Raw genomic sequence first — 17,543 nt, forward strand, 5'->3', positions numbered from 1 at the left:
TGCATGTCCCGCCCTCTCTCTCTCTCTCTCTCTCACCCACTTTCACACTTGTCTGTCCTATCCATTAAAGGCTAAAAATACCCAAAAAAATCTTTAAAAAAAATAGTGAATAGTGAGAAATGCCACCACAATTACCCAAAGTGATACCTTCACAATGTTTATTTTGTCAAACCACCAGTTCAACCATGAAAATTATCCAGAATATATTAAAAGACTTAAAATAATTAAAGGAAAAAGCAGCAGATCTTCACATTTAAAGCTGGAACCCAGAATTATTTTTACATGAAAAATGAAATGACAAAAAATAAGTGTTGCCAGTTTATTTTATGTCCCCAGACTAATTGATAAACGGACCAGTCCAATCATTTCAGCTATGTTTTAATGTTGGTTTCATTTAAATATATATATATATATAAATCATATTTTATAAACTTTGCAACTTGTAAATAAAGCTGCCAAATCATTTTAGTGGGGTAAAAAGTATTTCCCTCTTAAATTGTAACAGAGTAGGTATAGGATGTGGCATGAAAAGAAAATAGTCAAAGTGCAAGTGTAGGTACCTCAATATTATATTATGTTATATTATATTATATTATATTATATTATATTATATTATATTCATACATCATATGATCTTAATTCCACTACAGAGGAGACTTGATGATCATGAAAATTAGGTGAGGAAAAAAGTGGACGTATCAATATCAGCATTGGTTATTGGCCAAATAACATGTTATATATTGGCATAACGGCAAAAAATGTAATGCTGTGCATCCCTTATTATATAATATGTAAGTATAATATTTGAATAATATGGGCTACACCAATGAGTTTAGGCAAGATTAAGTGATGTCCCATGGTGATTTAATATAGAATAGTACATGAGATCTTACCAAAACACACTTCTCATCACTAAATATTGGGTGAACTTTCTGAATCAGTATCCTGCAGATACTTTGAAGTAATCTCTCAAGACAGATTCTGCTATTTACATTGTAGAGGAAAAGAAAAAAGGAAGATGGATTTTTACCGATGGATTGCCAGATTGACTTTGAAGTGATATGAAAGTTCTTTACTTTGAAAGTCGTGACCGGAAGTCTTTGTGTGTTGTGTGCAATTCGCCGCACTTGACTCTGGCTCAGTAGGTCGCAGTGTGTGACTTCGTGATACTGCCTCCCGCACCACCAAACCTTATCAAACAACAAAAAAAAAAAACATCGTCGATCATCAGCAAGGACCGATCTGAGGACAAGGACGCTGTCCACGTCTTACAATAGCAGCTCAGCGGACAGGTAAGCTGTCAGCACACTGAAATTACACAACTACTGAGAAACATCTGGAGAGAGGCGCGGAAATGAAAGTACGACATACTGTAGAAAGCAAAGATTTTGGTAGAAAGCTGTTGCGATATGTTCCTTACACTGCAGAAAGTAGGCCTAGCCTAAATGTTAACAACAAATGTTACAAATCCCAGTTCAGTGAAGGCTACATGATGTGTGGGGAAGTAGTACCAGTACCAGGCAGGCGCAGTTGACAACATACCTGTCCTGTGGGCGCTTTTCCTTCCTATCATGACGACGGCACGACCCGCCCCGCTTTGCCTTACCTGCCTCTGATTGGCTTACTCTGATATTGTTACTCGAGACAACCTGAGGCTTTTTGGCCCTTCTCCAGTGGCTCTGTGTGCTTTGACCAAAAAAATATCTGGAAATCAATTACATTTATTTTTAGAATTTTTATTTTTGTTAATTTTTGTTAAAGGTTGAATGGGATTCTTACATTTTCCCGTTGTAAAAATGTGCAGCCTACACACTCAGTAAAAACATGTTTTTACATTTCGTTAGCTGAAATGTGTTTCATACGTCAACATTTTTTCCTAATTTTTCCTAATTTTTTGTGAATCTAGCCTAAATGGCAGGGCTAATTTTGAGTCTCCCTAGCAAGGCTAGTTGCGGATTCCCAATATAAAACTAAAAAGTCTTGGAGGAAAATCAAGAATGTAGCAGTGCTTTAACAGATTTGTTAACTTTCACCACCAAAGCTGCAATGTTAAAAGTACCAAGAAATCACAAATAGCTCACTGGAGTGTAACAAATTTGTGGTAAAACATATTAATGATTGCTCATTTAAACTATTAGTAATGATGATAGGCTAAAGAATTATGGCTAATTCAGACTTAATAGACTGTGTTTCCTTTATTATAAGAAACAAATATGTATTGGGATTCCAGACAGATTTAAAAAAAAAAAAAAAAAAGGTTCTTTTGATATTAAACATTGCTGACCCCTGCTCTAAAGTATATATAGACTCTTTACCCTAAACCAGGGTTCAGCAGCCTTAAAAGGTAACTTTGGTATTTTTAAACCTGGATCCTATTTTCCCACATTTTTGTGTCTAAGTGACTAATGGTAACAACAATTTTTGAAACTGGACTGGTCCTGTATTGACCGTGACTGTTGCAGCTGCAAAACAGGCTACAGTGTCACCACTTGGGCAATTGAGCACTGTCAGTTTAAGCAAAACTATTTCTTTTTGCCACTGAAAGTCTCAGATTGTAATTTAAGTGTCTGACAACATTATGGAACAGACCTCTACAGAGACAGACCTTTTGGCACGAGAGTAAGATCCTATGTGATTGACCAGAAACAGCCCAAAAATCGCTAACGCCTAACCCACCAGACAGCAATTTTAGCGTAGAGCCTGTGTATTTTCACATCAAACTGAGTAAATCAAGGGTTTATTTCAACCAAACCAGAGTTGGTGATTGTTGGAACAGTGAAAAAGATGACTTTTATGAGTTTTATTTTGATTCTGTCGACTTTGAATGTAGCGTATTTTACAATGATAAGATTACAGTTTTTTGAAATGAAATTTGTTTGGTTTGACGATAGCAATTTTGGGGATGTTTCTGGTTAAACAAAGAGGATGTTACTCTTTAACAAAAAGGTCAATTTCTGTAGTGATTCTTTCCATAATGCTTTCATACACTTAGTTTAATATTTGGAGCCTGTTAGTGACCAAAATTAGCACTTTTAGTGGATGTAAATTGAGCATGCACAATTGCCTCAAGTGACTACATTGAAGCCTGTTTCACTGATTTCAAAACTTACTGTTCCTATTTGGCACTTACACACAAAAACATGGGAAAATAGGGTCCAGGTTAAAAAAATACACGTTACTCTTTAACCATTTTTGACCAAAAAGCAACCAAAAGAAATTCTTTCTGGAGCCTCTAAATATATTTGAGCCTTATAATGACCGTTACACAGCCTGTTAAGTCTAAATTTACATTTTAAAATTCTTAATAGGTCTAAATGAGCATTCATTAATATGTTTTAACACACGGTGGCTACTCTGCAGTGGACTATTTGTAATTACTTGGTACTTAAACTTTGCAGAATTGGTGGTGAAAGCAAACAAATCTGTCCACACACCACAAAATTATTAATGTCCTCTCAGACATTTCCTGATTTGGATTTTTAATCTATAGCTAACCTAGTGAGGGAGACTCAAGACTAGACACACCTATGAGGTTCTTCAAAATTTAGAGGAAAAGGCACCAGACCATAGATTTATGACACACATTTTAGTTGATGAAATGTTAAAACATTTTTTGAGGATTTTATGGGCCGTTTTGCCTTTATTGGATAGGATAATCTAAGTGTGAAAAGGGGGAGAGAGAGAGAGAGGCGATGACAGGCTGTAATTGAACCCGCGGCCACTGCGGCAAAGACATTGCCTTTGCATATGGGATGCTTGCTCTACCCACAAAGCCACTGGGCACCCACAAGACATTTCTCTTGTTCTGTGTATAGGCTACACATTTTTACAATTGGAGAATACAAGAATCACTTGAGGCCTACAACAATGATTACTACAATTATGATTACAACAATGATGACTGGAGAGTGGTAAAGAGGCGCATGTTGTTCCGGAGCCACAGGTTGCCTACCCCTGCCCTAAACCCTAACCCAGTGGTTACCAACCGTTTTCCTGAAGGGACCCCTTTGTAAACTGATGCCCCCAGACTGAGTGACATATTTTATGAATATTTCTTATTATATTTAACACGTAGAGTGCCGAAGTCACACCCCTTCCGGTAGAGCTCATGGGACCTTAGATCGGAAAAAATATGAATGGCAGTAAATGGGGAGAGCAATATTATCTTTTGTTCCCGTTTGAGTTGCGACATGAAATCCAAATATGTCATTAATGAATTTAAAACATAAATTTTAAGGTCAAGAAAGTCATACTTTGTGGTAAAACTGTTGAGATATGAGCATTTTAATTAGAAATTGTGCCAGGTTGCAGTCACTCCAAGCTGCAAGAAGCGAGCGAAAGCTGTGACGTCACATACGCGACCACCTCCTGTGTAGTTTTTCTAATTACGTTTTTTTTTTTCAAAAGCTTATATCTCAACAGTTTTACCACAAAGTATGACTTTCTTGACCTTAAAATGTATGTTTTAAATTCATTAATGACATATTTGGATTTCATGTCACAACTCAAACAAGACCAAAAGATAATATTTCTCTCCTCATTCACTGCCATTCATATTTTTTCCGATCTAAGGCCCAATTCCAATCCGGCCCCTAAAGACTCAAGCCCTGAACCCTCACTGACTTAACTGACGTCAGCTGTTAGTGATTGAGTGTGAGAGTCTGAAAGGGCTCCGGATGCTACAAATAGGAATGGGACAGCACTTATCCCCCTCTCTACAAAATGTTGTTGACACTGGCGGCTCTGGGCGTGATCATTTATCGGTTATTGTCAGCATATATTCCACACACAAAGAATATATATCTATATATATATCTATAGATATATAGATATATCTATATATCTATAGATATAGATATATAGCCTAGACTATTCTTTGTGTGTGGAATATAACCACTGGTATTCCCCTGACTTCATGCGTGTTTATGTACCATCTTAAATCCTTGTTAATGTAATGTTTCATTGTTTATCTATCTGTTTTTTTCGCTCTCCTTCCATAACGTTACCGTTTGCATATCTGGCGACCGTGTTTTCGGGGTTTTTTTTATAACACTTCAGGTGTTCCGAGGGCAACCCCTGTATTTGACGTCACAACGCTATGAACTGTGGGTAATTTCCTTACCGTAAGTCAGAGATATTAGGCTCGTTCGAGATGAACTGCGCCTCGCCTGAAAAGTAGAAGAGAGCAGGCGGCCGCAGTGACAAAAAGCTGCGGTGAAGTCGGACGGTTTCCTGACAGTTTCCAGCAGCCTTCAGTCCGTACAGGAAGTCACAGACACACTTACATCCTGTCTGGAATGATGTCAGTTCATTAAAAAAGTGGTCAGACCCATATATCAGTTTGTTTTCACCATCAGTCACACAACATGTTTTCTGTTCACAGAATAAACCTTCAGATCAGACAAATACAATCTTAATTTCTAAAATTCAACAAAAATGAGTAGTTTATCTAAAACGTCATATTGTTGAGTCAACATCTTAACCAATCAGCTGTTAGATCAGGTGAGAGCCAGGCGGTACAGTCGGTGGAGAGCAACTGCATGCAGCATGCATTGTGCACCGATCGCCGGTGATCGAATCTGCGCAGGCCTGGCTCATCTCGAACGAACCTATTTATCCAATATCTCTGCGTAAGTCCACACTGATGCTGACCTACGGTAAGGGGGCATAAAGGGCTCACTCACTGACTCACTGACTTGACGATTTGACAGTGGGACAGCCCTCACACACTCACGCACTTAACATGAACGTGCCTCTAAGTCAGTGAGTCTGTAAAGGATCAGATTGGAATTGGGCCTTAGGCCCATGAGTTTACCGGAAGGGGCGTGACTTCGGCGCTCTGTAACAGTAACAGAACAGAACAACTGATTGACTGTAGCTACATTACCCAAAATAGTGAACAAAATACTGCAGGGAATTTGTGTTAAATGAGCTTTTTGGATGAATTTTGAGTAAAATCTTACATGTGAATGTTGCATCAGAGATGAGTTTTCCTGACATTTCTTAGGAACTTCTTACATGATTCTCAGTCTGTATGATTTTTCACATCAGCGGCATGTCATATTCAACTTATCTTGCATTGAAACATGGATTATGACAACTTAACAAGGTATATGTATGTTTTTAAATGAAGTGGAGGAGCCTACAAGTGTTTTGTTTAGTTTGTCTCAGAGGCTCCGCGGACTGCGGACTCCGCAACTCCGCTCAGCCGTCTGCTGCTGCTGCTAGAGAAGTGTCCTTCTGCTTTTTCTTCTTCTTGTGTAACCTTGTGTGTATTGGCGGTTAATACAGCATTATCGCCACCTAGTGGATTGGAAGCGCATTACACCTATAATAGGCTTTTATTGGGAAAAATAGCTCAAATGCGACCCCCAGTGGTAAAATTAGGTATATAATTCGATATATCGGTTCGGTTAGATATTTGGCTTTAAATCAAACCGTTGGAAAGTTTTCAAACCAGCACAAGCCTATAACCATGCACCGCTTTTGCTTCTTGGCATTCAAGCGAAGACTTGCAAATCACCTCTGCAGGTGCTGCATGTGCAGTAGTCCCAACTGCGCCACTTTAACTTTACTATTCATTTTATCTGTGGTGTTGCAAACATGGAAACAGAATGGAAACAGCTCATCCCTACAACTCAACCTGGGTGAAAATGTGTGTAAATTAAGTTTTTGGGATAGCGGCCACATTGGAAGCATGCAAATTAGAGAGCATAAATAAGATATAATATTATTTAAAAATAAATCATATACCTGAGTATTACAATGTGTTTCTAATGCTTAAAAATATGAAATAGACACTGAGTTTGCTGAAAGAGTTTAAAAACAACTTATTGTAGATGGCTGCCATCTTGGAAATATGCAAATTAGGGGTCCAGATGCATCCAGTCATGAAAATAAGTATTCCAATATGTTTCTCGTGGTCAAAAAACATGTAACAGACACCAAGCTTGCATTTGTAGTTCATCTGGTTCAAAAGTTACAGCCAAAACTGTTTTGAAGTCACAGACATATGTGATTTTGCCACCATGGTCATCACCAGAATGCCAATCTATGATGTCTCAATATCCAGGTGTCTTCTACATAAGTTCCAAATTTAGTGCTTTTATTACAAACTGAATCATTGTCTTGATTTTGCAAGCTATGCCGCCCTACTATCAGTGTTCATTGTTCAGGAGGTTTTTAACATGAGGTGAATTATACACAGAGAATAAAGCAGTTTGGCATCACAAATCTGTGTTTTTCTGACACTTTTGTCACAGAGGGGTTGCTTCAGTCATGTGATTATGCACAAAAGAAAGCATATTTATGATATTATATACCATTTCTGCCAAAATATCTCCCCAAATCCTACACGTTGGACCTTTAAGCAGAACTAATTAATTTAATTTTTGTCAAAAAAAATGAATGATTGTGTCCATTTAAGTTTTGTAGTTGAGTAGTAACTGATGTCTTCTTTGTGTCTCTTCAGGTATGGGGGCTGTTCCCAGCAGGTGTGATGGTGTCACTGGGGGAATGGGGTCTCAGTGCAGTGGGAGCAACCAGGACAGGGACAACCAGCCTATACTTAAGAAGGATGACAGCAGGAGACACAGCTCTGGAGAGACGGTGCACTGTCCCACATGCCAGGGTACTGGACGTATACCTAGAGGTAACACACACACACACACACACACACACACACACACACACACACACACACTGTGGCCTGACGAGGCACCATCTTGGGGTCCGACATCTAGTTATAAGTTAACTATATGGGTAGCACTTAGTTTATGTTACTGTATGAAAATGTATTTTGACATTGTAAATTGTGGTGTGCATTGCATATCTTGGTCACATTTTTTTAATAACCAAATTCAAGGAATGCTTAAACGTTTGCTTATGTTATGGATTTATGTTAAAAATGACTGACTAAATCTTATTATCTGGTTTGTTTGTTTGTTCTTTCAAATGGCAGCATTGCTTCCAGTCTCAGTATACAGTATTGGTCAGGATCAAGTGTTAACACAAATGTAACAGTGATGCTTTTGAGAACATTGGCTTCCCTTGTTAATAGAACAAAGTAAGATATTGTTATTGTCATGGTTTTTTGTTGACACTAGCACTGAAAAATACCTGACCAGAAGCCTGATTTGGGGTTAGCAAAGTAACTTCAGGGCCAGCCAAAACAGAGGTCAGTCTGGTGGAACAGGTTGCTGGGTTAGCAAACATTCCGACTGCCAGTGGTGGGGATAACATTACAGGGCAAAGTACTGGCTGGTAGTGGCAGAGACCATGGGGGAAAAACAGCATATTTTCACATCTAACATGGTGAATCAGGGGTTAGTTAGTGCCTCACACATATACCCTTAATACCATTTACCCTGGTGAAATTTCAGGAAAGTCTAAATAAAATAGATACCACCCAAACCGACTTCTCACAATATCAAATCTGCTCCTACATTGCCATCCTTGATATGAATCCATGTTTCATGTGTTTTTCAGGTCAGGAGAGCAAGCTGGTGGCTGTCATCCCCTGTAATGACCAGAGGCTGAGACCCAGACACACGTAAGAACTAAATATTCAGCACTGTGGTAATGCCAGGAAAGCCTGGAATGGACTCACTGTTATGATAGGTAGGGAGGGTGAAAAACAAGATGTCCCACCACAATAAGGTGTAGCTTTAGAGTTATTGCTGTAGATTCAGTGAGAGTAATAACTTTGACATATTCACTAACACCAGTATTGTAACTTCAAATTGTACAGACAGTGGCAGAAGTAGCAGCTAACCTAGCTGGAATCCAACCTAGTAAAGCACCTGGACCTGATGGATTAAAGGATCGGGTGATTAAATTTTGTAGGTTTCAGCTTACAGTCACTTTTAGGAAATTGCTCCAGTAGGGATGCACGATAATATCGGCACATCATCCGTATCGGCCAATATCGGCTTTAAAATGAACTATTAGAACCGGCCAACGTGCTTTCTCTTAATTTGCACAATCAATGAATATTACATTATGAAAGGATGTTTTGCTGCCTTTTGCAGCAGCTGTAGACTGAGAAAAAAATAACTCAATTCACTGGGCTGACTGCCGGCGACTTGTAATGCTACTCAATGCATGAACTGACAACATGAATCTGTCAACACTCCTTAAATTTCACCATTAGAAGTTTGACCATTCCATCAGATTTATTGTCTCTCTTGGATGACACTTTTAGTAATGAGTGGATCTTCAAACGTTTAGAAATATATACTAATTTTGACAGGATTCTGTTCTTATCCTAACTTGGAGGAGCATTATTTCTCTGGGCTCTGGCAACACTAAACCCCTGTGCTTGCCTAAGAAAGACTAAATGCACAAACCTGTTATTTTTGGATATCCCATCGAGAGAGACTCTCACTGCAGCCTGTTGTATTTTGTTCGGAAAATGTCAGTGTACAGCCCCGTTCTGTGCAGACTTCCATCTTTGTCACCAGTGATAAAGAAATACCGCGAGAGCTGGACAGAGTAGTGAGTGACAACAACCCCACCCACATTTAAGAGCACTGTTTGCGGTCGAAAAACTAAATGGACCCAGGGTCTTGGTACCATGTCTGAAGGGTTACTTTTGGTTCCAAAAGTACTAAACCAAAAGTGTTTGGTGGAAACACGTTTATGTTTTGGGGATGTCCATCCATCCCATTCTCATGAATGTGAGATCTCAAGAATACCTTGAGGGAATTTCTTTAAATTTGGCACAAATATCCACTTTGAGTCAAGGATACACTCATTAGAATTTGGTAGTCAAAGGTCAAGGTCACTGTGACATTGTGCCCGCCTCATTCTCGTGAATGAGATATCTCAAAAAGATTTTGAAGGAATTTCCTTAAACTTTGGCACAAATGTACACTTTGAGTCAAGAATGAACTGATTATAATTTGGTGGTCAGAGGTCACTGTGACCTTACAAAACATGTTTTTGGCTATAACTCAAGAATTCATATGCTAGTTATGACAACATTTCACACAATTATGCATTTTATATCCAAAAGGTCAAAGGTCAACCTCGCTGTGACATCATAATATTCTGCAAAACACTTTTCTGGCCATAACTTAATGTCTCAGGAAAAGAAGGGGAGACATTTAGTCAATTACTGAGTTGGTGACACTAATCTTGGGTGTCAGTCTTGAAACTGTGCTGATTTTATGGATCTTCTTTGCTACCAGCGGTAATATGTTCCTGAAGACTCCATGTTTTTACAGACATGAATGTAAACTGTAACTGTGGTGAGATGGGTTCACAGAGGTGTTTCCTTTTCTATCAGGAAGCTGTACGTTGCTGTGTCTGTTGGTGTGTGCCTCCTGGTCAGCGCCTTGGTTTTGTTCTTCCTGTTTCCTCGCTCTGTCCTCCTGTCTCCAGTAGCTGTCAAGTCATCCTTTGTTTACTTCACTGAAGACGACGTCCAAATTAACATCACGGTGGGTAGAGAGAGAGTGAAAGAGAAGAGTGAAGGGTGTAGTGGATGAAGAAAGAAAAGTGAATGGTGTGGATGGAAGGACTGATGGATGGGATTTATTTTGTTATTTCTCATAGTAATGCAATTTATTCTCATTGTAGGGCGGTGTATTATGTGTTATTAAATGATAACTGTGTTTTCTTGTAGAATGTCCTAAACATCACCAACAACAACTTTGCCGTGGTGCAGGCCTACAATCTGACAGTGCAGGCCCTGAACTTCGACATGGTGGTGGGAACAGTTTCTATTAAGAACGTCACCTCTGTCCAACCTCTGTCTGTGATAATGGTGAGACATCCCATCCTCACAGGAACAGAAGGGGATACAGTGTACTTTATCTTAGCGAAAAGGATGATTAAGAATAGTTTCAGTTGTTAATATCTGTTATACAAAAACTGTAAAATGAGCATGGAAATGGTGGGAGAAAGTGAAAACTCTTTCCTCATTACCACCACTTAGGTGCCCTTGAGCAAGGCACTTAATCTCCAACTACTCCAATGAAGCTGCTCAGTTGCCATCAGACCAGACTGGTTTTAGTGGGCAGATTCCAGGTGTGAACATTCAACTGATCTGTATAAATGTGGAAAGGGAACTCCTAAAAACAGAGCCTGGCTTTCAGCGAAGTCTCCAAGATTAACTTAAGGATAAGACACCAAATCGGATTAATCCGTGGCTGGAAATAGTATTTTTCGAAAAATGAAACTCTATTGACATGCACTGTTTTTAAAAACAGGATCGTCAGCAGGAACCAAATGGCTTAAAGGATGAGAGCCACACACAGGGTCCAGAGCTCAGGAAGTATTTAAAGACTGAGGTGAAAAACCTCTGGTCAGTATTCACATACCAAAAATAAACTTAATGAGCATCTGTTGTCCTTCCTTGAATACATCAGTGTTTCCCATAGATTGATTTATTTGTGGCGGCTTACCACAATATCAACACTGACGGCTGCTCAGCCCCTCGTTGCCCCGCTCTGTTCATCAGACCACAAATGAGACAAGAATTAGCTAGCTGGTGTACCCAGCAAACCCTCCGCCTCACTCCGCTAGGAGATTAGTTTGCTGGGAGGAAAGGAGTACACAGATCTAATGAAAGACCTTCAGTTGGCAGCTGTAGCAGCTTGAATTCAGCCAGCAGGCTGCTCTGTGGCAACGCTGGCTCTAATCTGTGTAACAGCAGCGACAGAAAGTTTACTGATTTGGTGGGGAGTTGGGGCTGGGATCATATTCTTGCTGCTGGGGTTTGAGCAGGCTGAATTGGAGTTGCTATTGTCGCTAACTAAAGGTTCGATGATTTCATTTTGTTTTGGTTTGGTTTTTTAATGCCTCCTTGCCAGCAAAAGCTGTTATGTTATTGGATTGCCCCATTCTTGTGAACACCATATTTATACTTTATTTTATTCAACCTTTATTTACCTTGAGGGAATTTCCCAAATTTGACACAAATGTTCGCTTGAAGCGATGAACTGATCAGATTTTGGTGTTTAAAGGTAAAGGTCACTGTGAGCTCACAACCTTCTCATTTTTGTGAACGTGACATCTCAGAAACACCTACAAGGAATTTATATTTGGCACAAACATCTGCTTGAACTTAAGGATGAACTGATTACAGTTTGGAGGTTGAACGTTACTGTGACCTCAAAACATGTTTTTGGTTATAATTCAAGAACAAGTAGACAGGTCAAAGCAGTCAAAGTCAAAGCAGCGGTCAAAGTCAAGGAGTTAAGGATGTTGGCACTCTCTAATGTTTTTGTACAATTTGTACAAACAAATGTAGCAGTATTTTCAGTCTCGTGACTTTTAGGGAGAATATATTTCTGGATCATATTTAAGAGTAAGTGGAGTAATGAGGTAAAGAAAGCAGCTGAAAAATAGTTCTAAATTATCATTAACAGTATATACACAGACTCACACACAGAATCACTTCAAAGTGATCCATATTTTATGTGTGTGTCACCACACACTCCACTGTAGTAATATGGACAGATCTGATCTGATGAGCTGTGCTGCTTTGACACAGCTGACTGTGCCATTTCACATTATACTGCCAAGTAATCCTAATGTTTTTACTGTGGCTGTTCTCACAGTGATTTCCCCAAAAGACACACCAATTGAAACCAAAAGAATTAGAGCAATTATCATGTCATTATCACATGAACAGTCGAAGGAGGAGGGAAGGTGGACACAGCACTCAATCTCTGCTGTAAATGATTCATTTATAAATGTTTATGTTTTATCTAAATCAACGTTATTTTGAAAATCTTATTCTTCAGCAATGGACACATTGGAAAGAGGTTTCTGTATGATAAAAACTCCTGGAGCCATTAATCCAGATAAAAGACATATTTGTCTAAATCCTGCCAAGCTCTGCTGGTGCAGGTTTCATTGCAGAGGCCCCGCCCTCACTTCCAGTAAATCCTGTGCAAAGCATTCTGGGAATTTTATACCTGCGGAGGATCCACACCAACGGCGCCGGAAGCGGGGGGGGGGGGGGGGGGCAGGCGCGCCGAATTCATTTCAGAAGTGGGGGGGCCAAAAAGTGCTGTGCATCTGGGGCTTGTCACCGTGTGGGCGTGGCTACCTGTGTAATGTCCAGTTAATAATAGGGACTAGTTACAGGTGCGTAGTGATCAAGGATTAAAGTACAGCCTGAGTTGAGTGTGAGCTTGCGCAACAGTGGCAACTTATTAACTGGACATTACACAGGTAGCCACGCCCACACGGTGACAAGCCCCAGATGCACAGCACTTTTAGGCCCCCCCACTTCTGAAATGAATCCGGCGCACCTGATCCACACATGCATCCTTGGAACCTCTCTGAAAGAAGGACTCAGTCCTTCGTGAAACTCGGAAGGATCCTTGACATTGGAGCAGTCCTTCGGCGGGGGTCAATGATGTAGCATCCTTCAAATTCAGCCATTTGAGGATCCTGCCTTGACATTGAGAAACACCCATTGTGTCCTGCCTAAACTATTCTTATGCTCAATTAAAATGCAACTTTTGTGCAGTTTGAATAGTTTTGTCAATGATCTTCTTCTGCCTCTTGACTTCCTTCCAGTATTCCTTTTTGATCCCCATCAAACTGACAGACCCTGATCTGAGGTGAGCTGCCAGTCTTACTGTAACTTTCTAATAGCACAATTCTGTCAGTTATTAACAGCTCTTGTAATGGTAGCAAATTGCAGTTTTGTTGTTCCAACTCTAAAATGTAGCGTTCACAAAAATGCTGTGTTTTTACCTCTGATAAACTCCATGGGAGGTGATAAATTGGTCACGGTGTTGGCAGTTAATTTTGTTTTTATCAAAGCATAGATAATCACTCAGCCTGTCCACCGTAGGTATATTTGCTCTGAAAGTACAAAGGACAAGTGAGTTTAGAGGAGATTATTTTTCTTCATTTCAAAGTAAAAAAAACAAACTAAATTCATTGTTGATTTATTCATTAAGACTCAGTGTGCTCTAACAGTTAAAGACAGGACTCCTAGCTGTGCTCAAGCTAAAGAAGTGTGCAAATTATCATTCAGATTAAAAAAGTTGTAAAACATCAAAGAAAAGGTTTGCATTTAAATAGTGGTGGTCATCCAGCTGTATTCCAGAGCTTCTCAGCTCTGTGCACACTATGGGATAGAGCAGTTGGTTTTGAATTACATGTGTATGCTGCACACTGGTAGAACCTGTTACATTAGCTAACCTGATAGCAGTTAGCTTTGTCCTCCAGAGATATGATATGTACCTGTTTCAGCTTACTGTCTGTTTTTGATTATCATCTGCTTCATCAGTTCAAAACATGGATTATCAATATTGCCATTATTATAAATCCTGTACATTGCACATTTTTGGCACTACCACTCACGAGCTGTTTTTACCACTTTTTTCCCTGCAGTAACTACTGCAGGAAAGCTTCTCTGCCTGTCCACATTCTGTATCTGCATCTACAGTAAGTATCATATTATGTTTAGTCATGTGTCAGGGCACCAATATACAACAAAGACAAGTTAAAAGTCAGGAGAATACTGAATGGTTGGAACGCTTGCTAATATGGTTTGAGATGCTAAAATGTTTCTCTGTAATATTTTTAGCTGCAAATCACAGGTTGCTTGATCAGCCTTTTGCTGCCACAGTTTTTGCCCTTGGAGGATTAAATTTGGGATGGAAGTTACAGCTTTCGAGAATTTGTGCTTGTTTTACTCTGAATGACATTTTTAGGGACCTAAAAACTATTATTACAATCAAAACTATCTGAATAATCCCCGTGTTTCCACTTCTGTTTACGTCTCTTATTCAGTATCATTCTTAGGATGGTTTCACTAATGTCAGTGCTGGGACTCATGCCAGAGAGCAGAAGAAAATCCATTTACAGTATGTGTGTTGACTTCTGCCCCAGTTTGTGCTGTGAAGCCAACGCTCATGTGACTCTTGGTGAACAGATGAAACAATCCTCCACAGTGCTACAGTTACACATCTCAGACTGGGAAAGAAAAACAACACTGTGTTTGCCTTTATGTGACTACAGCTCAAAGACTGTGTTAACTCCATGCAGTATCCAACAGTGAGAGAAGTGTTGTAGATTTTACTCTTTTGGACTTCACTGTTGCTGCTGCTTTGAACGAAAGTGAGACGTGTCGCCAGAAGAAAATGTTGGCATTTTACTCTCCTGAAAACCATCATTACATATGTATGTTTCAGATTTCAGATGTATTATATCAGTGTTTTTAAACTGGCGTAGTATATGAGCTGAGGTGGAGGGGAATGTGGATGGCGTTATCACTAGGTGAGACGCAAACCAAGCTGCAGACCACTGTTGGAGACCAACAAACAGCAATATCGGTTGTGTTTTAGCGAGTCATTACTGTTTTACAGCTGCTTTTTAGGCATCAAATGTGGGCTGTTTTAATGCCACAAAAAGATTTTGTTTTTTACTGAGACATTGCTCTATTTCCTGCTGGGATAATGCCACAAAAAGTGGGTATTTAAGGCCAAAACATGATCTGTTCGTAACAGGGTTTATGCCAGACTTCTTTTTTACAGCCAATACCTCTGTTAAAACTCCAGAATTCTGGCCATATCACCTACTGCACACGTGTTTAGAATAGCATATAAAAAGCCATATCAAATTAAATACCTTGAAACGATGCTAGGCTAAATGAGTGTGGGGTTGTACATTGTAAATAACAGGGGCAATTTCTGATGTGCGTTATTCGCTGCTGGTGTGTTTTGGTCTTACATGGCTTGTTGGTTTTGGTCTGTAAGGAAAAATATAGCAAATGGCCAGTCTTACCATCTACAGGTTATTTTTTGAATTTAAAATCAAGTCCAAGATGTTGAAATGTCAGGATTTTAAAAACTGCTAATTTGTGCTCCCGCTGTTTTCAGGTGGTTGTCAGTATGAATATAATTGTGCTGATTTGTCCTTTTACTTCAGGATGTCTATGACAGTGTACTACCTGGCCCACTATGAGCAGCTCTCCCTGGAGACATATGAGTACATCGACTGTGGAGCAAACAGCACCATACCACACAGTATGCAGCCCCCACCCACCTGATGGATGGACTGCGGATGGAAGGACACACAGACGAACTGATGAACAGAAACTGTGGACATGTGGACTTTTTGTGAGGTGCAATTTTTTTTTCTCCCATGAACTGTGTCATTGAAATGTTGGATATTTATAATGTGATGTCGGGATGCCTTAACACTCATTCTAGATGGATGGATGATGAGAAGCCCAGCTGAGAAGGCAAGATGAATCTGAGTGACTAAATAAAGAATGGACTTTTTATACCTCATCTTAGTATGAAGGAAAGAAGGATGGGAACAAGTGCACTAATTTCACTGTCTTCACTGATGGTTTAACCGTTCTACAGATCGAATTGTACCATGGAGGAAACCCAGAAAAAGACACTGAGTGGATGTTGATAAGAGGCCAACGGCAGCACTAAAGCAGTGAGCATACTGTTACAGTATGAAAACTGGAGCAGAAATGCCACCTGAGGACTTGAATATATTTTGATCTCAGTTCAGAGCTGTTGTTATTGAAAGTAATCACACATGTGAAAATGGTGTGATAGTTTGTGTTGCTTCAAATATGATCTCTGTCTGAAAATCACTATTCAGTAACTTTCAGTGCATCTAATATTACTCAACTACTGTTTGTTTTTGTAATTTGTTATGCCTCTGCACTGGTGACAGCTGTGGCCGAGGGCATTATGTTCTCGAGACATCTGGCCATACATCCATACTTATGTCCGTCCTCTTCTCATGAATGTGATATTTCAAAACATCATCAGGGAGTTTCTTCAAATTTGGCACAAATGTCCACTTGGATTCAACAATGAACTGATTAGATTTGTAGGGTCAAAGGTCACTCTGACCTTGAGTTGGTCCCATTCTCATGAATGAGATATCTCAAGTACGCCTTGAGGGAATTTCCTGAAAGTTGTCACAAACATCCACTTAGATTTAAGGATCAACTGATTAGATTTTGGGGGTCAAAAGGTCAAGGTTACTGTGACCTCACAAAAGAGGTTTTTGTCCATAACTCCAGAATTCATATACTAGTAATGACAAAATTTCACACAAATGTCTGAGGAGAAAGGATAAAGTGATGACATTTTATATTTAAAAGGTTAAAGGTCAATTTCACTGTGACATCATGATATTCTGTAAAAACACTTTTCTGGCCATTATTCATTGCCATATATCAGGAACAGAAGGGGAGACGTGGTCAGATACAGGGGGGTGTTAAACATCCGTGTTTTAGAATTTGTAGCTTCTTTGCAACAACATCTGTATTATACTTTACATATAAGCATTGTAAACTGTCATGGGCTTGGACAGACATGGATGTAAACTGTAACTAGTTTTGTCAGGCTGGTGCAGCCGTGTTGAAAATACAAACAAATGAACTCATGGGATAAGTTGTTTTATTCTGCCTTCACCTAGAAGCAGTAGGTAGCATTATTTTTATTATTTATTTGACATCTTAAAAGGTCAAACATGCATTACACCAAACACACATTAAATTAAAATGCCTTGAATAACACAATAAAGTTAAATGAATGCCT

At 39.4% G+C, this 17,543-nt stretch overlaps 1 protein-coding gene across 2 annotated transcripts; it reads left to right on the top strand.

Moving 5' to 3' along the window:
• The first annotated feature begins 1,097 nt into the window (after nucleotides 1–1,097).
• Nucleotides 1,098–17,538, top strand: LOC125878869 (transmembrane protein 106A-like). 2 transcript variants are annotated; one of them, XR_007447801.1, is made up of 9 exons: nucleotides 1,098–1,292; nucleotides 7,472–7,651; nucleotides 8,488–8,551; nucleotides 10,289–10,442; nucleotides 10,628–10,768; nucleotides 13,537–13,580; nucleotides 14,362–14,415; nucleotides 15,901–16,096; nucleotides 16,344–17,538. XR_007447801.1 is itself a non-coding variant. In XM_049560335.1 (8 exons), the coding sequence occupies exons 2-8, from the start codon at nucleotides 7,474–7,476 to the stop codon at nucleotides 16,019–16,021; spliced, it is 756 nt and encodes a 251-aa protein (XP_049416292.1). In that variant the 5' UTR covers nucleotides 1,098–1,292; nucleotides 7,472–7,473; the 3' UTR covers nucleotides 16,022–17,537. The 2 variants fall into 2 exon arrangements, 1 of the variants encoding a protein (XP_049416292.1); XM_049560335.1 differs by having other exon boundaries at nucleotides 15,901–17,537.
• The last annotated feature ends 5 nt before the right edge of the window (nucleotides 17,539–17,543 follow it).

Source organism: Epinephelus fuscoguttatus, linkage group LG19 (assembly GCF_011397635.1).
Source record: "Epinephelus fuscoguttatus linkage group LG19, E.fuscoguttatus.final_Chr_v1".
Classification (NCBI taxonomy): domain Eukaryota; kingdom Metazoa; phylum Chordata; class Actinopteri; order Perciformes; family Serranidae; genus Epinephelus; species Epinephelus fuscoguttatus.

Coding starts and splice junctions, on each gene's coding strand:
- LOC125878869 (XM_049560335.1), top strand. CDS start 7,474: ATGGGGGCTGTTCCCAGCAGGTGTGATGGTGTCACTGGGGGAATGGGG. Junction 13,581..14,361: donor CTGACAGACCCTGATCTGAG/GTGAGCTGCCAG, acceptor TTTTCCCTGCAG/TAACTACTGCAGGAAAGCTT. Junction 14,416..15,900: donor ATTCTGTATCTGCATCTACA/GTAAGTATCATA, acceptor CTTTTACTTCAG/GATGTCTATGACAGTGTACT.